Source organism: Acinonyx jubatus, chromosome A2, assembly GCF_027475565.1.
Source record: "Acinonyx jubatus isolate Ajub_Pintada_27869175 chromosome A2, VMU_Ajub_asm_v1.0, whole genome shotgun sequence".
Lineage (NCBI taxonomy): Eukaryota > Metazoa > Chordata > Mammalia > Carnivora > Felidae > Acinonyx > Acinonyx jubatus.
Window position 1 is genome coordinate 28870939 of NC_069383.1, and position 22948 is coordinate 28893886.

Here is a 22948-nt window from a genome sequence, read left to right on the forward strand (position 1 = left end):
GTCAGGCTCTCTCCTTATAATACATGGAATAAGCAAGTTGGAAGAGCCTCAGATCCATTGCTAACCTCTTCTTGTAGTTGCTGCATTAAGAAAAGAAGTTCCTATGCATCTTGCTGCTATCCATAACCACTTAGGAATATTCATCATCCTGGTCTTTAGCACTGATGCCAAAAAGCTAAGTACTTTTGTTCCCTACTAGTTATTATCTGCAGTGTTTGAATCAAAAATAAATTCTTTAGGTAAAAGGTGCATGATTCAAATTGGTTCTTGAGCACCAGAAACTGAAAATTTAAAACCTGCTTCCAGAAGACATGGATTCTGGTATTGGCTTTGTCGTCATAGCCATGGGGACAAGTGGACAGATCACTCAACCTCTCATTCTCTGCCCTAATCTTTATCTTCCACATACCTCCATCTTACCATATACTGAATGGGAATCAAATATATTTTAAGGATGCAGCTGAATCCAGGTTTAGACAGTCTGTAATTTCCTCCTTCCCATCCTACTATCGTATATTCTGGATTAAGAAATAAAATTGACTTGGCTCTAAAAATCCTTACAGTATTTAATAACCACAGCGAGAACAAAGCTACATTAGTTATTATAACGTTTGTGAAATAATTAAGGGAATAATTTGTTGGATTAAGGAGGGGGAGGTAACATTGTAAGTGCCCATTGTTATCCTGAAGAAATTTTCTTAGGTATCCATTTAACTTCAGTGTCAAATTATTTACATAACCAGAGTAACACCTATCCTTTAAGGGTGATGTGAGAATTAATTTAAATTTCACAAAGCACTTTGAGGCATTCAGTTGAAAGGTTCTTTATAAATGCCAGGCATTATTACAACCAGCCTAGTAAAAAGAAACGGGATAAAGCTACTCATGCCATGTCCTCTGACAGGAACTGTATTGGTTAGGGAAGTATAAAGGTTACCGCTATTCATAATTTATGGTTGAGGGGAATAGATCGAGAATAGTAATGACGCTTTTCTGTCCAGTTAAATCTTAAAAAACACAGATATAACAGTGATGGAATATATTGCTCTTCCAAGGAGAAGTATGAAATCGATACCTTACAAGCAATAAAAATGATATAGGAAGATGAATACAGGCCAGTATCTTTAATCACGTCATAAAAATACAGTGACAGCCTTGACTGTCCCTCCTTCAAAATCTTCAAGAAAGACTTTGCAATGGAAGAAATGATTCTTGACCATGTGGGTGTATAGAATTTGAAATTTGCTAGAAATACATGCAGATGGTCTTCATTGTAGTAACCAAAATAATCAGCCTCATTGTTAAGCACTTAAAAATGTATGTGATAAGTCAAAATTTTAACACACAAAAACTTTTCCAAAGATTTCATACAAGCAGGATGCTTCAGGTATGTGAGAGATAATCACACACAAAAACCTCTCGTTAAAGTAATCAGACGAAGCTACTGATTGAAGTCTGTGTGTAAAAATATCTTTGAATCACACTTGGCAGACGAAATTTAAAAGGTAAATTTAGTGTTCTTTTAATCTCAGCATTTAGTGTTTTTATGATCAAATCTCAGCCTTTATTGTCTGTATTAGTTTCAATTGGGACTTTAACAAATTACTAAAAACACAAATTTATTGTGGAGGTCAGAAGTCCAAAATGAGTCTCAGCTAAAATCAAGATGTTGGAAGAGTTGTGTTTCTTTCCAGAGGATCTAAGGGAGAATGCAATTTATTTTTACTTTTTCAGTTTCTAGAGACTGCCTGTATTCTTGGCTCATGGCCCCTTCCATACCAAAGCCATCAATGGCTAATTTGAATTTGAATGTTTCTCACATCACATGGCTCCAACACCCACTTTTCTGCTTTCCTCTTCCATATCTAAGAACTCTTTTTTTAAAGTTTGTTTATTTTGAGAGCGAGCAAGTGAGCTAGTGGGGGAGGGGCAGAGAGAGGGAGACAGAGAATCCCAAGCAGGCTCCGTGCTGTCAGCACAAAGGCAGACCCAGGGCTCCAGCCCACAAACCGTGAGATCTTGACCTGAGCCAAGACCAAGAGTTGGACGCTTAACCAGCTGAGCCACTGAAACACCCCTCAGAACTCTTGTAGTTGTGTGAGGCCCACCTGGATAACCTGGGTTATCTTCTGATTTTAAGGTTGGCCAGTTAGCAATCTGCAATTCCATCTGCTACTTCAGTTCCCTTTTGCCTTAGAAGAGAGCATATTCACAGATTCTGGGGATTAGGTTGTAGGCGTCTTTGGGAAACTTACTCTACCTACCACAGTCCAGGAATGGAAAAGGAGAGTTACTTAACTTTTTGCAGACTGGCAAGTAAACGGCATACAGATTCTGACATTGACTATGGTCATTTTCTGTTACCACGGTTGGCAGTACTTTAGTTGGCAAGGCTTTTTCTCTTTTCCCCTCAGTGAAGTATCCATTTTAGGCTTGTATTTTTGTTTTGGGTTTCTCTCTGCATGCATCCATCCAGTCAGCCACCCAAAATGCTTGGTGTAAGTATCTACCCCAGATTTGAAGCTAGGGGACCATGGTGAGGAAGAGTTTAATTGAAGAGACTGACTTAAATTAACCTGTAAGGCGCTGATGAGCTACTTTACCACACCATAGCTTCTGCCTTCAGGGAGCAGAGTCTGCTGAATGCCTTCGAAGAATTCTTCACATAATGGTTCATTATTAAGTCGGGATTTCAGAAAAGATTGAAGAATTTTGACACCTTGGTTTTTCTTTTCCGTACCCTTTTCCCAGCTCCCATCATGCAAATAATAAAGTTTTTCATCTCTGTCTTTTAACAATTAATGTCAGGGAAAAGTGTTTAATCAAGATGGTAATATTTCTTGTACTGTTTTATTTATTGATTGATTTTTCGAAAAAGGCCTTATTTGAAAAGCACTATATAAAAGGAAGCGATTGTGTGGTTCCGTCAGGTCAGGTGCACATTTGGTAAGGGGTCGGGAGTTGGATCAGTTCCATATTGTAAATTCCAGGATTCTTTCCAACTTTAAAAATAAAGGGAACTGGATTTAGCCCACGGACAATAAGGTTGACAGAAGACTTAATGGTAATCTTTCAGTATACAAAAGAGCATTGTGTTAGTGAGAATGAGCAGGTGTTCTTTGTTTCAGCTAAGTAGGACAGGAAGCAGGGATATTAAATGGAAGGAAAAATAATTTAGACAAAGCAACCTCATGTGTATTAAAACACAGGAAAAGTGTTACTAAGAAGGATGTAGATTTCTCTCAGAAAAATCTTTCGATTTATCTTCTCCGTGCACTGAAAATACAGAGGCCCCCGATACTGGAGAAAATATATACTAGTTATTAACATGTGCTAAATAAAAATTGATTGAAATGAACTAAATTCAGTTATTCTTTCTCTCAAGGTTATAACTCTCAGGAAAGGTACTCGAGAGGTTCACAAGGAATAGTGATTGTGAATCTTAGCTAATGTATAAAATCTCTGTCATTTGAAGGAGAAAGATAGAAAATGTCAACTGAACCCAAAAATCAAGGTTTCTTATCAAGACAACTCTACATATCTGAGGAGATGTTCCCTTGTGCATGTCCTTAAAACAGCTGTGTCTCAAGGACATCTGATTGTCCACATAAAGGATTTTTTAGGGGGGGGGGCATGCAAAGGGAAAGAGAAGAGAAAGAATCCCAAGCAGTTGCCATGCCCAGCATGAGGTGGACACAGGGCCAATCCTACAATGGTGAGATCATGACCTGAGCCAAAATCAAGAGTCAGATGTTCAACCGACTGAGCCACCGAAGCTCCCCTCAGAAAAAGGATGTTTAATCACAATTGAAACATGATTCCAGCTAATAGCATTTTCACTGCCACCTTACTGTCTTTTAAAGGTGTATTTCCAAGGCCAGATCATCTCTTAGTTGAATGTTAGGATACCTCCCCACACATTGAGTTACATGACTGCATCTGGGATGCATACAGATGGATAGAGGGGTGTTAATTCTTTACTCCTGGATATACGATTTCCCTGGCTTAAAAGTATCTTCTAAATGCATGTTATGGGATAACCTTATAAACTCCTTAGCAAAACATCTCCTTTACAGACTATCCCTAGTCTTCCTTTCTGGTCTCAGCTGTCAGCACAAGCTTCCCATTTCCTTACCGTCTTCATGCTTTCTGGCTTTATTCCCCCCACCTTGGCCAACGGTGCTTTTCTAGCCGAAGTGATCTTGCCTGACTTGCCCTGACATCACTTAGGAGTCAGGTGAGGTCTTTTTCTATTCCTCAAATAGATTTTTGTTCTTGAAACTATTGCAGTCTGGCCTCACATAACTTGCTGAGATCTTGAGTGATTTGTCTGTTAAACCAAGCAATACCCTTTCTGTTTTTCCTGTGCTTAACCTCTCAATTGTCATTTGACACTGACGGCTATTTCCTACTCCCTAAAACACTGTCCAGCTTAAATGCAGTGTATCACCTTCTGGTTTTTCTGCGTACTTGGCCCCTGGTCTCAATTCTATAGTTGTCTTCCTAATTCTCAAAAGGTCTTCACAGAATTCTCCCTTACCTTTTGTTTTTTTTTTTTTTTTTTAACAGTATTATTGACTATATTCCCCAAGCTGTACTTTTTATCTCTGTGACTTATTTTATAATTGGAAGTTTGTACCTCTTAATCTCCTTCAGTTATTTTGCTCATACCCCCATGTACCTCCCCTCAGCAACCACCAATTTTCTGTATTTTGGAGTCTGCTTTTTTTTTTGTTTCTCCGTTTTTAGTTTCCACATATAAGTGAAATCATATGGCATTTGTTCTAACTTATTTCACTTAATACCTTTTAAGTCCGTCCATGTTTCAAATGGGAACATCCTTTTTTATGGCTGCATAATATTCCATGCTTGTATTCCGTCTCCATCTATCAGTGGACACTTGAGTTGCTTGTTACTGTAAATAATGCAGCAAGAGATATAGGGGTATGTGTATCTTCTTGAATTTGTGTTTTTGTTTTGGCTTAGTTCCAACAGCCTCATGTCTTTGTCTTAGTTTCTTCCCCATGTCTTGCCTTGTAATTGTTAATGTGTTCTTTTAGACTCCCAAATGGAAGTAATTCCTCTATGCAGTCTGTCCTGATCCCTTCCAGAATTGCTGGTTGCACCCATCTCTGAGCTAGAATTGTACCAAGTATGTATCTCTATTTTACTTTAAGACTAAAATGCAATTATTGTGGTCATATGCTCTTTTTTCTTCCTTTCTGCTAACAGATATTTATAGGAAAGCAGTGAATTGTTTATCTGGCCCCAGGGCCTATCTATCCCTCTCTAGTTCTTCTAGACTTTTTTCCTTAGCTTTCACATTTTTAAGACCTTGTTGACATTGTTTAGAAGGCTTTAAGTGGATAGGTCACAGAGTTCAACTAATGTGGTATGTGCATAAATATACATGACTTCGCTTTAAGGTATTTTAATTAGGAAAGCAATGTAGAGATGTCAGCTTGTACAAATATGTTAGAACAGAGATCCTATGAACTCCTATTACTCTAAACATTATGTGTATGTGTATATTTACACTTCATTCTTGTTTTTTCTTCCTGTGTATTAAATTTGACAGAATTTTAAACAAAGTGTAAAACAAATTGTGTTTTTCATTTACACCTCAGCAAACATGGCAAGTAACTTTGACATTTTATTATGAAGAAGCTACATTGGCTTTATATTTAAAGGAATCATAAAATGTGTGTGCCATGCTAAGTGACAAGACATTTCAAGTGTTGGTGACAAAAATAAACTAGAAGAAGCAGGAATGTGTATAGAAAGGTTCAGAGAAATGGATGGCAAAGAATAGACTAGTTTGCTTAATAGAAGCTAACTATTTTGTACGTAGCTATAGTTTAATTTAGATGTGAACCTGGAATATAGCAGAATCCTTAATAAATCTTTATATCTGTTAATATTTTAATTGTACCAAATCCTTTTTTTAATAATTTAACTTTATTTTTTAAATTTTTTTAATGTTTATTTTTGAGAGAGAGGGAGGGAGGTGGAAGAGCAGAGAAGGAGGGAGACCCAGAATCCAAAGCAGGCTCCAGGCTCTGAGCTGTCAGCACAGAGCCTGATGTGGGGCTCGAACTTGTGAACTGTGAGATCATGATCTGAGCTGAAGTCAGGTGCTTAACCGACTGAGCCACCTAGGCACCCCAAGTTTGTTGTTTTTGAGAGAGGTCTGAGATAGGGAGGGAAGAAGGGAGGGAGAGAATTCAAAGCAGGCTCCAAGGTGTCAGCACAGGGCCTGACCTGAGGCTCAAACCCAGGAAACCGTGAGAACATGACCTGAGCCAAAGTCAGATGCTTAACCGTGAGGCACCCAGGTGCTCCTGTACCAGGTCATTTTCAAGTAGAACTGCTTATCTTAAGAATTGCAAGTGCTTACCTGTGAAAGAAGATACATGAAGCAAAACTTTGTTAATGTTTTACTTAGGATTCTATGAAATGCTGTAACAAATATTTCACTTGTTCCGAACAGTAACACCTGTAGAACACTTTACTGTGGGCATTACCGATAGATGGGGTAGATGTCCTCCACCTGGTGATTCAGGGCTCCAGTTTCTCTCATTTTATGGCTCTCATTTCCTAGAGCAGTGGCATCTCTGGATTTGGCTAGCAGATGAGTAAAGAGGGATGTATCTTAATTTTTCCCCAAAGTGATACTGACCACTTCTCTTCATATTCCATTAGCTAGAACTTTCATATGTCCCTACTTCGATGTAAGAGGAGCTCAAAAACATAGCCTCTGGCTGACTAGCTGCATCCGGCAGCAGCTCTACGCTAGTAAAAGATGATCAGCTGTAGTTCACCCCTATAGCCAAAGAGAACGATTGTGTTACCCTGCCTCCTACATACAGAACACATTCACTTCAACTCAAGGGCATCACCCCAAAGTCTCCTCCGGTCCAGCTTCTCCATCAGTCCCAGCTGTGGCTCTTTGCAGCCTGGTGACCTCTGAATTCAAGTTCATGTTTAACTACCTCCACCTCCCCTCCCCACCTTGCCCTAGCACAAATCCAGTCTACAGCGGTGGAACAGGAACAGGAGAACTACACGTGTCCCGTCTGAAAAAAGGTAAAGTAGAAAATGCATAGTAATATCTGTCCGTCGACAGTACTGAGATCCTGTCCTGGCAGTGTTTAGGATCTCTTGACTAGACCCTCGTTATGCATCTGAAAAAGAACTCCTTTGTCCTTTACTCTCCTTGGCCCTTGGAGCTCTACACATTGGGAGCTGCCTCTTGTCTGTCAACATCCTTGGCAACATCACGTAGAGGAGTGTGACCACTTCATGCTTGTGCAGTTTGGGAACCTGGAAACGATTTTACAGCCATTGTTAAGACTAAGTTCAGGGTTTATTCACCGGTACAGTCCCTTTAGAAACAACAGATAGCATAGGTATGGATCTCCATTGGTTACACATGTCAGTGTTTCTTCCTGACAAAGAATTTCAGGTATTTCAAAAGGAGGAAATGTAACACAAGGAATTGGCTTCAAATGTGATAGAACAGAGCCACCAAAGAAATGACAGTGAGTAAACCTAGAGACTGACAAAATGAGAAACCTTTGCACATCTTAGGGATAGAAGGGCAATAGGAGAAAGTGATATGATCAGATATTATCCGATATTCTATCATCAGATCTTAGCTCCAATGACAAGAAACTGTAAACCCCGTGAGGGATCTGAGTCATCCATATTCTTTTACCTTCTCGTGTCCCCATATAATGAGCCCTCAAATGTTTACTTAAGTAGTAAATCCTTCCACTGATATCACTTAAAAATACTCACTAGGAATCTAAAATGTGGCAAAAATGATGATATTCAACACTGAGATGATCCTTAATTTGTGGATCAGATGCAGTTAGTTGTTTTGGGACCTTATTTGATAACTGTCATCAGCATTTAGAGAATGAGAAACTGTCCAAAGTTTTCATTTAAATAATCTCTTCCTGTTTAAGGCTTTTGGAGTTTGGAACAACATCAGTTTTTGTGTAAACATAGAAGGAAAAATTAAAAAGGAATAAAGTATGTATATGTAGGTGGCTCATGCCAAAATAAATTGGGGGGGGGGGATGTGGGGAGAAAGAGAAAAAGCTTTCCAGAATTGCTAGGGAAATGGAAGCTATAGCTTCAGAGGTTAGATCTACAACTCTTAGTCTTTGTTTCATTTTTGGAATCATCCTCTAAGTTAGTAATAACATTATTTTGTCTACTGGTTTGAGCCAAAAATCATCACTTTTTTTTTTTATTTTTATTTATTTATTAAAAAAAATTTTTTTTCAACGTTTATTTATTTTTGGGACAGAGAGAGACAGAGCATGAACGGGGGAGGAGCGGAGAGAGAGGGAGACACAGAATCGGAAACAGGCTCCAGGCTCTGAGCCATCAGCCCAGAGCCTGACACGGGGCTCGAACTCATGGACCGCGAGATCGTGACCTGGCTGAAGTCGGACGCCTAACCGACTACGCCACCCAGGCGCCCCTCATCACTTTTTTTAAACTCATTTAAGAAAGAATCTGTAAAATATTCCATTGGATACTTTAGCAGTCACAGAGGACTAATTCTATAATACAGTTTTTGAAGATATCACAAATGCCATTTTCTCTGTTCCTGGATGTGCCTTTATATGCTCAAGTGTATAGATATGCTGGATTCAACTCAACTGTGGCTTTTAGGATAGGCTTTGAGCAAAGTCTCAAAATAGTAGATACATTTAACAACCTGGGAGTTGAGAATAGTTTAAGAAGCTTTTATGACTGTTGTCTTTCTTAGAAAAAGAGCTTTGCTTGAAAATTTCTGTGTGAATAGTTCCGCTTATCCACAGAAATGAAGACTTTTTTTTTCTTTTTTTTTGCCAGAGCATGCCAAATTTAGTTGCCATGTTTTGCTTTTAAACACATGAGCATGTTTATAATTCTTTCATTTACATAGAAACTTCAGGTTTGTTTACTTCTCACATTGGTATAAAATAAGAATGGCTTAAAGTATAATATACTGCATTTCATTTTTTTAAATTTTAAAGCACATGTGCAAGCAGGAGAGAGGGATAAAGGGAGACAGAGAATTTTAAGCAGGCTCCACACTCAGCCAAGAGCCCGATGTGTGGGGCTCGATCCCATGACCCAAAATCAAGAGTCAGACGCTGCAGCCGACTTAGCCACCCAGGCTCACCTACACTATATTTCATATCTTTATCCTTCAGGATATAGGCTTCCCATTTAAAAATATCAAGGCCTTGATATAAGCTGTGTCTAAATAATATTCTGACTAACAAGGGGGAAATACATCATTTTACATACAGACATGCCTCAGAGATACTGTGAACTTGGTTCCAGAGTTCTGCAATAAAATGAATATCATAAAGTGAGTTAATTGAATTTTTTGTTTTCTCAGTGCATGTGAAAGTTACATTTATAATATACTGTAATATATTATAAGTGCAATAACATTGTCTTTAAAAAGTACATATCTTTGGGTGCCTGGGTGGCTCAGTCTGTTAAGCATCTGATTCTTAACTTCAGCTCAGGTCATATTCTCACAGTTTGTGAGTTCAAGCTCTGCGTTGGGCTCTGTGCTGACAGTATGGAGCCTGCTTAGGATTCTCTCTCTGCCCCTCCTCCACTAGGTCGGTCTCTCTCTCTCTCTCTCTGTCTCTCTCATAAACTTAAAGAGTATATACCTTAATTAAAAAACACTTACTACTGAAAATGCTAACCATCATCTGAGCTTTCAGCAAATTGTAATCTTTTTGCTGGTGGAGGATCCTGCCTTGATGTTGATGATTTCTGAATGATCAGGGTGGGGTGACCCTGGCAATTTCTTAAGATACATGAAGTTTGCCATGCCAGTTGACTTTTCCTTTCGTGAACAATTTCTCTAGCATGCGATGCTGTTTGATAGCATTTTACACACAGTAGAATTTCTTTCAGAATTAGTCAATCTTCTTGAACTCTGCCATTGCTTTATCAATGAAGTCTAGATAATATGCTAAATCCTTTCTTTTCAATTCAACAATCTTCACAGCATCTTCATTAGGAATAGATTCCATGTCAGGAAATCACTTTCTTTAGTCGTCTGTAAAAAGTATCTCCTTACCTATTAAAGTGTACTGAGATGATAGCCATTTGTACTGTGATTTATTTCGCTTAAAAACTTACAGGCCATTGCTGGGTAATTGGCATAATTTCAATATTGTTGTGTCTCAAGGAATAATTAGTCACATTTTCAGGTTCCACTTCTGGCTGTCTTGCTGTTTACACCACATCTGCAGTCACTTCCTCCACTGAACTCTTAAAACTCTCCAGAATCATCCAGGAGAATTGCAGTCAACTTCTTCCAAACTCCTACTGTTACCTTGACCTCTTCATGTGAATCGTAGATGTCCTTAATGGCATCTAAGATGGTGACTCCGGGGCACTTGGGTGGCTCAGTCAGTTAAGCGTCTGACTCTTGATTTCAGCTCAGGTCTTCAGGGTTGTGGGATTGAGGCCCGTGTTGGACTCTGTACTGACAGTGAGGAACCTGCTTGGGATTCTCTCTCTGCCCTTCCCCTGTTTGTGCATGTTCTCCCCCCCACCACCCCTAAAAATAAATAACTTTAAAAAAATGGTGACTTCTTTTCAGAAGGTTGTCCCTTTACCTTGCCTAGATTTGTCAAAGTAATCGTTATTTAGAGCAGCTTTAACCTTAAAAAAATGTTTCTTAAATAAGACTTCAGAGTGAAAATCACTCCTTGACTCTTGGGCTACAGAATGAATGTTGTGTTAGCCAGTGTGGAAATAGCATTAATCTCATTGTCTATCTCCAGAAGAGCTCTTGGGTGACCAGGTGCATTGTCATTAAGAAGTAATAGTTTGAAAGAATGTTTTTTCCTGAGCAGTAGTTCTCAGCGGTCCTCTTAAAATAGCCACAAAACCATGGTGTACACAGATGTGCTGTTATCAAGGCTTTGTTATTCCATTTACAGAGCTCAAGCAGAGTAGATTTAGCGTAATTCTTAACAGCCCTGGGATTTTTGGAATGGTACATGAGCTTTGGCTTCAATTTAAAGTTACCAGCTGCATTAGCCCCTAACTAGAGAGCCAGCCTGTCCCTTTGGTGCTTTGAACCCAGCAATTGGCTTCTCTCTATGAAAGTCTAAGATGACACCTTCCTGGGCGTTGAAAATCTGTTGTGTAGTGTAGCCACTTTTATTAGCTAGATCTTCTGGATAACTTGCAGCTTCTACATCAGCACGAGCTGCTTTACTTTGCACCTTTATGTTATAGAAATGGCTTCTTCCCTTAAAGCTCGTGAACCAACCTCTGCTAGCTTTACATTTCTGCAACTTCCTCACCTTTCTCAGCCTGCTTAGAATTGAAGAGAGGGCCTTGCCCTGGATTAAGCTTTGGCTTAAGGAAATGTTGTGGCAACTTGGATCTTCTATCCAGATCATGAAAACTTTCTCCATATCAGCAATAAGGGTGTTTTGCTTTATCATCATTTGTGTATTCACTGGAGTACAGTTTTAATTTCCCTCAAAAACATTTCTGCTGACAAGTTGGCTGTTGGGCCCAAGAGACCAAGCCCTCAGCCTCTCTTGGCTTATGTCATGCCATCCTCACTAAACTGAATGATTTCTAGCTTTTGATGTAAAGTGAGAGACATGTGGAGCACCTGGGTGGCTCAGTCGGTTGAGCATCCAACTCTTGATATGATCTCATGGTTCAGGTCACGATCTCGTGGTTTTTGAGGTCAAGCCCCACATTGGGCTCTGTGCTATCAGTGCAGACTAGGATTCTCTCTCCTCCTTTCCCTCTCTGTCCCTCTGCCACTTGCACAGGTGTGCACACTCACGTTCTCTCTCTCTCTCTCTCTCACTTTCAAAATAAATAAAAATTTAAAAAGGTAAATAAAGTGAGAGATGTGTGACTCCTTTCATATTTAGAAACTATTATAGGGTTATTATCTTGATTTCAGTATTGTTGTGTCTCCAGGAATAGGAAGGCCCAAGGGGAGGGTGAGATACAGTGGAATAACCAGTTGGTAAAGCATTCAGAAAAACATAAATTTATCAGTTAAGTTCATTGTCTTATGTGGATGTGGTTTGTGATGCCCCAAACAATTAAATTAGTAACGTCACAGTTCTTCACTGATCACAGGTCACTATGACAAATACAACGTAAAAGTTTAAAATATTATGAGAATTACTGAAACTTGACAGAGACGTGACGTGAGTGAATGCTGGAAAAAGGGCACCAGCAGACCAACCCGGCACAGGATTGCCATAGACCTTCAATTTGTAAAACGCAGTATCTGCGAAGCACAATAAAGTGAAATGCAATAAAATGAAGTGTGGTTGTATACGGCATGTAAGTTATGAAGGGTAAGCTTGTCTCTCCTGTGTCGGCTCTGTGAAGCTGTGGTATTAGAAAATAATCAGTTGGAAATTTTATTAAAAATAATTACTTTGTGAGGGTGCCTGGGTGGTTCTGTCAGTTAAGCATGTGGCTCTTAATTTCAGCTCTTGTCATGAGATCTCATGATCTCATTGTGGCATCGAGCACCACATCAGGCTCTGCAATGACAGCACAGACCCTGCTTGGAATTCTCCCCTCCCCTCCCCTCCCTCTCCCTTCCCAGCTTGCACGTGCCAGGGTCTCCTTCACCTCCCTCCCTCTCTCTCTCTCTCTCAAAATAAATAAATAAAAATTTAAAAATTTATTTTAATTATTTTGTGTCAGTCCTTATAGTATTTATAGATATGAAAACATCAGGAAAAAGTCCTCTGGTGTTGATCTAGGACAGAAAATGTGCTATGATATCGGTCTTTTCCATCTCTAATTGTGTTGACTTTCTTTCATGCTGTCTTACAATGCAAATATTAAAACATTAGGTATATTTTTGCTGCCTAGAATAATTGGTTTTACTTTTTAAACATGCTATCTGTAATTTCAAAAAATATTTCCTTCTGAATTTCCATGCCCTGAGTTTAGAATAGTCTTGAAATTATAGGTGTCTAATAAGTATTTCTCAACTGTCAATTCAACTGCAGCCTTTGTGCTATTACCTCATTAGGAAATGACACAGGAAGAAAACTCGTTATGTGATAATATGAAAACACATATTTGTCAAAAAGATAAATGAGGCTGTATTGAAAACCCATCTGTTGTGGTGGGAGTCAAGTGGTTTTAGACACATTTGGGCATGATACCTTCTTTTTAAACAGGAAAACAAGATTTCTGTTTCAATCCTTGGAGCTTGTATTGTGCACTTAAATGTGTTCTTTTTTGTCTTTTATAGGTGATATTATACCCAACTTCTAATAGCTCCAAGTCAGCTGAGTTGCACCGAATGGTAGTTCCAAAAAATAGCCAGGACTCTGACTTAAAGATCAAATTAGCAGTGCGAATGGATAAACCACCACATATGAAACATAGTGGGTGAGTGTGTACTTGAAGATGCTTTTCTCCTGAATTATTGGATCTCGTTTCAATGTATCACTTTTGCCAGTTTACTGACAGAATAGGTATATCATGAAATTTTCCCCCCAAAATGACATTTACAGGTTAACTTAATTTTTTACACTCCTAGACACGTTTACAGCTAAATATATGTGTATTTAGTTATTATAACTGTGTGCATGCTAACATAATATTAATAATTGATTGCACTGGTATTCTGTATCACTCATGTCAATGAGGAGCAGTGATGGATGGAGATAACTTCCAAGAACTACCCTTCAAAATATAATAGTCAAAACAAGCATAGTATTCAGCTCTCCAACAGCTAAACTTACATAAAATACATTAAAGCTAAGATGTCGTTCACATATAACCCAGGACACTGTGAAAGGTTTGTCAGGGAGGGATGTGAGTGTTCATCCAATATGTGAGTGAAAAACTAAATCAATGCTGGAGAGTAAGCCAGAGGGTAGGACCTGTCTCCTGTGGACCACCATGGGTCAGAGTCCGTCGTCCTCTCTTCCAGGGTTCCTTTTCCCTTGTAGTTGGTGAGGTAATAAGTCTGAACTCTTGAACACAATGAGTTTTTTAAAAACCTCGGTCTTTCTCAGATTAACACTGTAGGGCTTGCTACAGTCAAATCACAGCACAGAGTTGTTAGCTATTAGGAAAGCATGTGATCTTTTTCTTCATGAAGGAGAGAAACAGTCGCTAAAGTGGCTCCCTTTGACATTAGCAGCCAACATGAGTCTAAGAAAGTACATTCCTATACAGAGAGGTGTCATCTTCTGGCTTTAGAGCCAAATCACCAACACTGTAGCGGAGTTCACTGATGAGTCAACAAAATAAGGATTCTTTGGATGACTAACACGGGACTAAGGACTACATTGCCTCCTTAGTTTGGATGGGCAGTGTATGCAGTGTCAGAATGAGTCTCGCTGATGGGAGAAACAGCTCAGAGGGTGGGCTCTTTGAAAGGAAACCGTAAGTTGGGTAGCTCACATTGTGGCATCTCAGTGTAGTGTTGCAAACTAAAGTCTAACTATGACTCAGCTCATAATGCAGATGGAATTCTTGGGATTTAATATTTAGAGTTCTTCTCATTCATTCACCTCCCTGGTCACCATTGATTTATTTAGCAGGCATGTATTGAGCACTTGCTCTGTTCCACCCAGAGCAAACCTCAGTGAGGTACCATCTCAGGCCTAAGGAAAGTGGCTAGTCAGGGATTCAGACTGATATACAAGTAGCTGTAATAGTGATGTTAGTCATGAAAATCCCACAAGACACCTGACTTTCAAGATAAAACTTGGAAATGTGAATTCAGGTAGGCAATGAGGAGGAAGAGCATCCCAGTCACATGACCTAGCATATTCATGGCCAAGAGTTCTGGAAGGGCTGTTAGCCAATGAAGACAAGTTGGGCGCAGTTAGCATAGAGCGCGTTGAGACAAGAGAGTTAGAATACTACTGCCGTAAAGTGCTTAGAGATTAGTAGAGCCTAGATTTGGACATAATATTTCTTCTGTTTTTACATCAGTCTCTTTTGATGAATGGCACCATAAGAAATTGGAACCTATGTATTATAATTCCAACAGAGTCCTTAATTTGCAAATGTCCAGCACCATGGTGAATACCCCTGGAGCCTTAAAATTGTCCAAAGAACCAAGATTAAACATGAGGTTAGGCACATGGCAAATTCTGCAGCCTTTCACTTGTGTGGAAAGAAAGCCCTGCTCTCTTCTTTGGCAGTTTCTTCCCTTAGAATGCTCCAGGGCAGGTGAGACAATCCAGCCCCCTTCCAAGACTTGATTTTGTTGTTGTTTGTTTTTCCTTTTTTTTTTTTTTTTTTTAATCACTCCTTTGCCCTTAAGAAGAACTGGTTTATATCCTATCTCTGAGCCCTTGACTAAATCAGGACCCACCCACCCCCCCCCCCCCCCGCCCCACCACCCAGGATGTGTCTGGAGTTGACTTGTGTTCAAGACTGCTGGTGAAAGGGATCACTAAAGAGAATATATCTTAGTCTCTCAATTTAATACATAAAGCCCAAGAACTCGCCTTGGATTCAGATGAGGAATGCTTTAGATCCATCCACATCAATTATTTTCTAAAATGATCGTGACAGACATTACTAGATATTCGGGTGTCTCTGCAGTTGATAGTATGTAAAAGGAAGGAATTCTAGAACTGAAAATATCTGTGATGCTGTTCTCCTAGTTGGTATGTTATTCAGCATAATTAAAGACAACATATTTCATAATAATTCCTTAAAAACTAATACCAGTATTGGACATAATAATGATCAATCAGAATTAAAAGTTTTCAACACTGCTGTAATAGGTGATCCCCATGGGCACAGGTGTTTACTACAAGTGCCTGATTGGGTTCCTCAGTGCCTGTGGAGACACGCAAATATTTTGAATATCACCCCTGTGTATGTGGGCAAACATGATTTGACCTATATTATAATTGTATTCATCTTTTTCTGCAGTGTTTCATAAATGGATTTTACTGAACTTAATTACATTTAAGAAGAGAAAGTCCACTAACCTTTTTCTTCCAAGTACTCTATCATATGCCAAAGCAATAATAGGATATGAGTAGTAGATTAATAGCATTTTGCTTTGAGGCTGGATTGTGTTCTGTCAATAGTTCATCCCATAATGAATAATTAACACATGAATAATGAATAATTGAAAAAGAAACAAGTCAAGTTAAAAAAAGATTAATTTATCTTTAAAATATAGCAAACCTCTCTTACAGAGAGTTGTCAAGTGGATTAAACACTAAATTGGGAGGGTTATGGGTTTTTATCTTCAGAGCACTTTTGAGAACTAGACTTTGAAATACTCTGGGTTGTTGGTTATAAAAACCTATTGGCTTTTAAAAATAATAATGGGTATCTCTTATATGAACTATTGGAACATATAAATAGATGAATATTCATCACATGTGTAGAGCACCTGTATGGTCCCTAAATATTTTATCAATGTTTTTTATATTTTTTGTGGCCCTAACTGCACTGTGAGTTTCTTAGACCCATTTGAATCCACTGCCTCCCACAATGTGCAGTCAAAGACAGATATTAATATAATGATGATGATGAAAATAATAGTGTGCTCCTTAGAGTTTTAAGGAAAAAATTTACAGTAGGTTGCATTCCTAAGTTGAAAAGTAAAGAGTTCTAAACTCACGTTACATAGAACAGAGTATAATTTAAAATGAAAAATACCTAACGGGCACCTGGGCAGCTCAGTTGGTTAAGCACCCAACTTCAGCTCAGGTCATGATCTCCCCATTCGTGAATTCGAGCCCCACATCTGACTCTCCACTCTCCGTGCAGAACCTGTTTCAGATCCTCTGTCTCTGTCTCTCTCCCTGCCCTTAACTTGCTCATGCTCTCTGTCTCAAAAATAAACTTAAAAGAAAAAGACCTAAAATAAATGTGTTTGGTTCTCAACTGTTGCATTTTTAAATAATCTTTTTTTTTTAAGTAGAAAAATATATCTGTTCTAAAGCTCATTTTTCTGATAACTAATGAATCCGTGACTATACATTATAGTTTTTTTTTAAGTAGGAATAACTGTATGCAAATGAAACTACATTTAATTTGGATAAAATAAAGATGATTTCATTCTTTTAAAACCAAACCACATGACATATATTTGATTGTTTAAAAAGGGCTCATTTATTCTTTTGGAATATATCCTATAAACTAATTATATAAACTCCTATAAATCTGTTAAGTGAATTACCAGGTAGGTTTTGAATGGTTAAATAATTCATATCCATTTTTTTTTTGCGGTTGTTTTCCTGCTTTTTCTGGGTAGCTGGAAGACAGAAGTGTTCTAGGACAAATGGACTATCCTTTAGCATAGCCTAGTGGCTAAGTAGCAGCATTAACTAAATCTCAGAAAATACTATTCCTCTTTTTACTGAATTACATTTTCCTAATTCAAAGGTTATTTTTTTCAGTCAGACAATAAAGTGGAATGAGATAAAGCGAATGATTTATTATGACAATTAAGCCTACAATGGAAAACAAAAAAGAAGAAAATTAAATTGCCACAAACATGCAGAAGCATAAGACCAGGTTCTATCTATCCGAGGTCTCCGTGCACATGTTTTTTGGGTTTTGGTTTTTTTTATAGTGAAAATGAATGAAAACCTCATGAGTGTCTAACCATAGAGTTTTGTCACAGTTAAGAACTGGTAAGACTTGTAAGACAAAATATTAGCCAGATCACTGTCCTCCTATACATCTGTTTCTCTTTGTGCAGAGTCATGCTTGGCTCTTTAAACATTTCTTGATCAGATAGATGTATTGAAACATTTTATAACTGTCGTTTATGAGTCTCTGTTTAATTAATATCTTAAAGGTTTCAAAGGCCCCGGGGCCTGTTTCTTGCTGCCAGGGAGAGACAGGAGTGGAGATTGCAGTGGGAAGCACGGTGTCGACACCAAGCTGGCTGCAGGATTATTATCCCCTGCTTTCCCACAGAGCCGGCCAGCCCTGCATTCAGGGACTGCGGTGTTAGGCTGTCAGACGTGGCATTTGCTCTTAACGTGAACGGACTGCGCTGTAATTAAATTGGATTGTTGATGATTTTAAGGTTTATGATCTTCAATTAGTTTGGGGGGTAGTCTGATGATCAAAGGGAGGAAAAATCTTACTTTTGTCAAGATGGCATTTGCTCTCAGGGTCCAGGCCTTACAGAAAGGACACGTCTGTTTTTTCCCTGGAAGAAAATTGATTCTCACTTTAAGTTGACCTTTTAGAATGATTTTCCTACATGTCCTTGTCTAAAATAGCCATGTTTTGACATTTGAACCTATATATAGGTCTGTTTGCCTTCCCAATTTGAATTTACCTCATTCTGACTTATTCTTATTTCATAGAAATCCTACTTCTTAGTGCCTTGCGAAAACCTCTGACAAAGTATTTGCTAGGTTCTTAATAAATGATTGATTCCTTTTCCAAATACAGCTCTCAGAAGAGAAGTCTGTCTGTGGTACTTTATAAACATGAATGTAACTGTTGTAGAATGATAAAAGGAATAAGCCCTCAAGGCAACTTCGTTTTTCCAGATACCTTATATTCATGTCCCTTTCTGCATGCTAATTTAAATCATTAACTGTATTTTTCATTTTAATTTACTGATGACTAGTTATGTAATAATCATAGAAACATATTCAGGCATGGCTTTAATGATCCTTAAACTACATGTTTTAACTTCTTTGCAAAACCTTCTCGGATTTCTCCTGTAATAAATTAGTTTGCCACTGAGCGTTGATGGGGGATGGGAGGGAGGGGAGGGTGGGTGATGGGTATTGAGGAGGGCACCTTTTGGGATGAGCACTGGGTGTTGTATTGAAACCAATTTGACAATTTCATATATTGAAAAAAAAAATAAATTAGTTTGCCTTTAACTTTAAGCTTAAATGTGGCTTTCTCGAGATTTTTCTCCAGGGAGTGACATTTTAAGTTGTTTTTCATGCATCAAATAACTATGCTGTCTTGCTTTTAGGCATCCTTCAGTGTCCTATCTGAGCATCTTAAAAGCATGTGAGGCCAAACAACTAAAAGTAGAATTGAGGTCTTGTAAAATTTTCTTTCAGGAACCCCAGACCATACTCATAGGTTATCCTAATGAATTTAGGGCACTTCTTAAAAAATTACAGTGAAAACTAGGAATAATTTAAAATATTTTATAAACAGTTAACATACAGAATTATAATAGACCAGTTCCATCTCCTTTATTGGTGCCTTTTATTATACAGTTTTTCTATTTGCACACATTCAAAAATTTTAAAATATTATCACCGAGTTTATAAATTAAAGCTCTTGGGCTTGTTAATGAGCATTGTGGGAGGTCGGGAAAAATTTGAACATTAGTTACAGACATTTAGTTGATTCCTCAGATACGTGACTGCACGGTAGTGCAGGTGGAGGGCAGTGCGGTAGTAGTTGTATACGACAAGTATAGGTGTCGAGCCCAGGGCACTGGGTTTGGGTCTCAGTTCTGTCACTAACTTGGATAAGTCACTGCACCTGTCCTGGCCTGGTTTCATCAATTGCTAAAGGGGACATCAGACTAGAACATTTGAATGGTCCCTTCAGCTCCCCAGAGGACAGCCTGAGAAGATAAGACATTTGGGGATTCATGTCAATCTTCTAATGATAAGGAAGTATGGAGACTGACTGAAGCATCAGGCTGCTTTTGTAGAAAAGTAATTTGAAAATACACATCGTAGAATTGTTTATACTCTGATAGTAATGTTAAAAAACAGATGCATATAAAAATTTAGAAATGAAATACACTAAATATACTAAATAGAATAATGCAACTATGTGTAAATTTTTCTTGATTTTATAGGTTTTTTTGTGATATAGTTATACTATTATGATGAAAGAATGCAATTATCAAACTAAAGATCAAACAGGTTTTCTTTTAATTAACAGTAGATAATCACTAGAGTGCCTGGGTGGCTCAGTCGGTTGAGTGTCTGACTTCAGCTCAGATCATGATCTCAAGGTCAATGAGTTCAAGCCCTAGGTCAGGCTCTATGCTGACAGCTGGGAGCCTGGAGCCTGCTTTAGATTCTGTGTCTCCCTCTCTCTCCCCCTCTCCTCCCTCCCTGTCTCTCAAAAATAAACACACACACACACACACACACACACACACACACACAAGGTAGGTAATCAGATATTTGGTAAAACTAATTTATTAGGGAAATTTATTTGAGAGGTTTCCTTAAGATGGCCTTGAAAGACTCCTGTCCATCCAGTGTTTGTCCTATTACTTTTTTTTAAGTTTATTTTGAGAGAGGATGTATGAGTGGGGGAGGGGCAGAGAGAGAGAGCAAAAATCCAAGCAGGCTTCACGCTGTCAGGCCAGAGCCCAATGCAGGGCTCGTTCTCACGAACCATGAGATCATGACCTGAGCCAAAATCAGGAATTGGACACTTAACCAACCATCCAATATTTAAAGACTTGGTGTGGCTTAGGAACGTGCTCTGGAGACTGCCTCTCTTCATATCCTGGCTCCACCAATAGCTATGGCATCTTGGGAAAGTTGTAAAACCTCTCTCTGCCTCAGTTTCTTCATCTGCAAAATGAAATTGTTGGTAGAACGTAACTCATAGAATTATTTAGAGGAGGAGCATTTTATTTTTTTATTGCAATGTAATTAGCATACAATCTTATATTGGTTTCAGGTGTACAACATAGCTTTAACAAGTCTATACGTTACTCAGTGCTCATCACGGTAACCGTATTCGTCACCTGTCCCCATACAACGTTATTACAATATTGTGTGATGCTGTACTTTTTATCGCCATGAATTTATTTAATAACCAGAAGTTTGTACCTCTTAATCCTGTTTATTTCACTGATCCTCTCATCCATTTCCCCTCTGGGAACCATCAGTTCCCAGAGTTTGTATTTTTAGAGTCTGGGTTTTTTTTTCTTTTTCTTCATTTATTTTTTTAGATAACACATGTAAGTGAAATGATATGGTGTTTGACTTCCTCTGACTTCATTCAGTTAGCTTAATACCCGTGGGCCCATCTTTGTTGTTGCAAATGGCAAGATCTCATTCTTTATGGCTGAATAATACTCCATTGGATATAGATACCACATCTTTACTCAACACTTGGGTTGCTTTTATATCTTGGCTATTATAAAACTGCGGTAAAGAAAGTGTGCATATGTCTTTTCAAATTAATGTTTTTGTTTTCTTTAGGTAAATACCCAGTAGTGGAATTACTGAATTGTATGGAGTTTTTATTTTTAATTTTTTGAGGAACCCCCATACGTTTTTCCACAGTGGCTGCACCAACTTATATTCCTATTACCAGTTTATGATGGTTCCTTTTTCTCCCCATCCTCACCAATACTTGATATTTCTTTTTGATACTAGCCATCCTGATGTGAGAGGGTACCTCATTGTGGTTTTGATTTGTGTTTCCTTGATAATTAGTGATCATCAGGACCTTTTCAAGTCGTCTTTAGAAAATGTTCCGTATGTCTTCTTTAGAAAAATTTTTATTCAGATCTATTTTTAAATCAGATTATTGTGGTTTCATACAAATGCCAGTGTTCTAGTTCTATGAAAGATGTTGATATTTTGACAGGGATCGTGTTGAATCTGTAGATTGGGTAGGATGGGTGTCTCCACAATATTCTGATTCATGAGCATGGAATAGCTTTCCATTTGTTGGTGTCCTCTTCCATTTCTTTCATCAGTGCTTTATAGTTTTCAGAGTCCCAATGTTTCGTCTCCTTGGTGAAGTTCATTTTAGCCTTTTTTTTTTTTTTTGATGCAGTTGTAAATGGGATTGTTTTCTTAATTTCTCTTTCTGCTACTTGATTATTTGTGTATAGAAATGCAACAGATTTCTATATAATAGTTTTGTATCCTGCAACGTTATTGAATTCATTTACCAGTTCTAGTAGTTTTTTGGTTGAATCTCTAGGGTTTACTGTATATAGTATCACGTCATCTGCACATAGTGACACTTTTACTTCTTCCCAGTTTGGATACCTTTTATTTCTTGTCTGTTGGCGTGACTAGGACTTCCAGTATTATGCTGAATAAAAGTGGTGAGAGTGGACATCCTTGTCTTCTTCCTGATCTGAGAGGAAAAGCTTTCAATTTTTTACCATTGCATATGATAATAGCTGTGGGTTTTTCATATATGGAGAAGTAGTATCTTAGTGTGTATAATGTGCTTTCAAGAGTAGCTGGCTTGGGCGCCTGGGTGGCTTACTTGGTTAAGTGTCCAACTTTAGCTCAGGTCATCATCTCACAGTTTGTGAGTTCAAGCCCCACATCAGACACCCTGCTGTTGGCACAGAGCCTGCTTCAGATTTCTCTCTGCACCACCTCCGTGTTCTCTGTCTCTCTCAAAATAAATAAACTTAAAAGTAGCTATCTAGCTCACAGAAATACCCAAAATGTTTTAGCTATTGATAAAACCCTAAAGAAGGTATGTGTTTGGGTTGAGACACTTACTAAAAGAAGGAAAAATAAATCTTAAATATTTACAATATGAAACAAAACAAAAACCAAAGCACCATGATAAAAAATGCTGGTACATCAGAGAAGACAGAATAGGACTGGGTGGAGTGTTACTCAGCACTGGAGAAATAGGACATAGCGAAGACCCTTGTGGACCATACTAAGTACAATCCCACCTGGCCCTGCGTTGTGGGGAGGAACTTTGGTAGTTAGGTGACACATGAAATGTCTGCTTCCTGGGCCAAATTTGGTTTAAAGCACAGTCTGTGTCACACACCCAGTGATCCATCCAAGAACAAGGACTGCAGCCTAAATTCCAAATACCAGAGACTGAAACCTCAGCCTTGCCTATAGGAACACCTGCATCTTTGAACCTTTATCATGTTTTGTACGGGTTATTCTCTATATGAACTTATTGCGGTAATAAAACAATTAACAAAACAGCTTACATTTGTATTTTCTGTTTC

General features: G+C 38.4%; 1 protein-coding gene across 15 annotated transcripts in view; it reads left to right on the forward strand.

The window, feature by feature from the left end:
- CADPS2 (calcium dependent secretion activator 2) overlaps positions 1 to 22948 on the forward strand; it is a 535106-nt gene that overhangs the window by 283965 nt on the left and 228193 nt on the right. For all 15 annotated transcript variants that reach the window (XM_053218157.1, XM_053218160.1, XM_053218152.1 and 12 more), the window contains exon 8: positions 13295 to 13434. In XM_053218157.1, coding sequence (XP_053074132.1) covers positions 13295 to 13434 — 140 coding nt within the window. The remainder of the gene's footprint in view (positions 1 to 13294; positions 13435 to 22948) is intronic.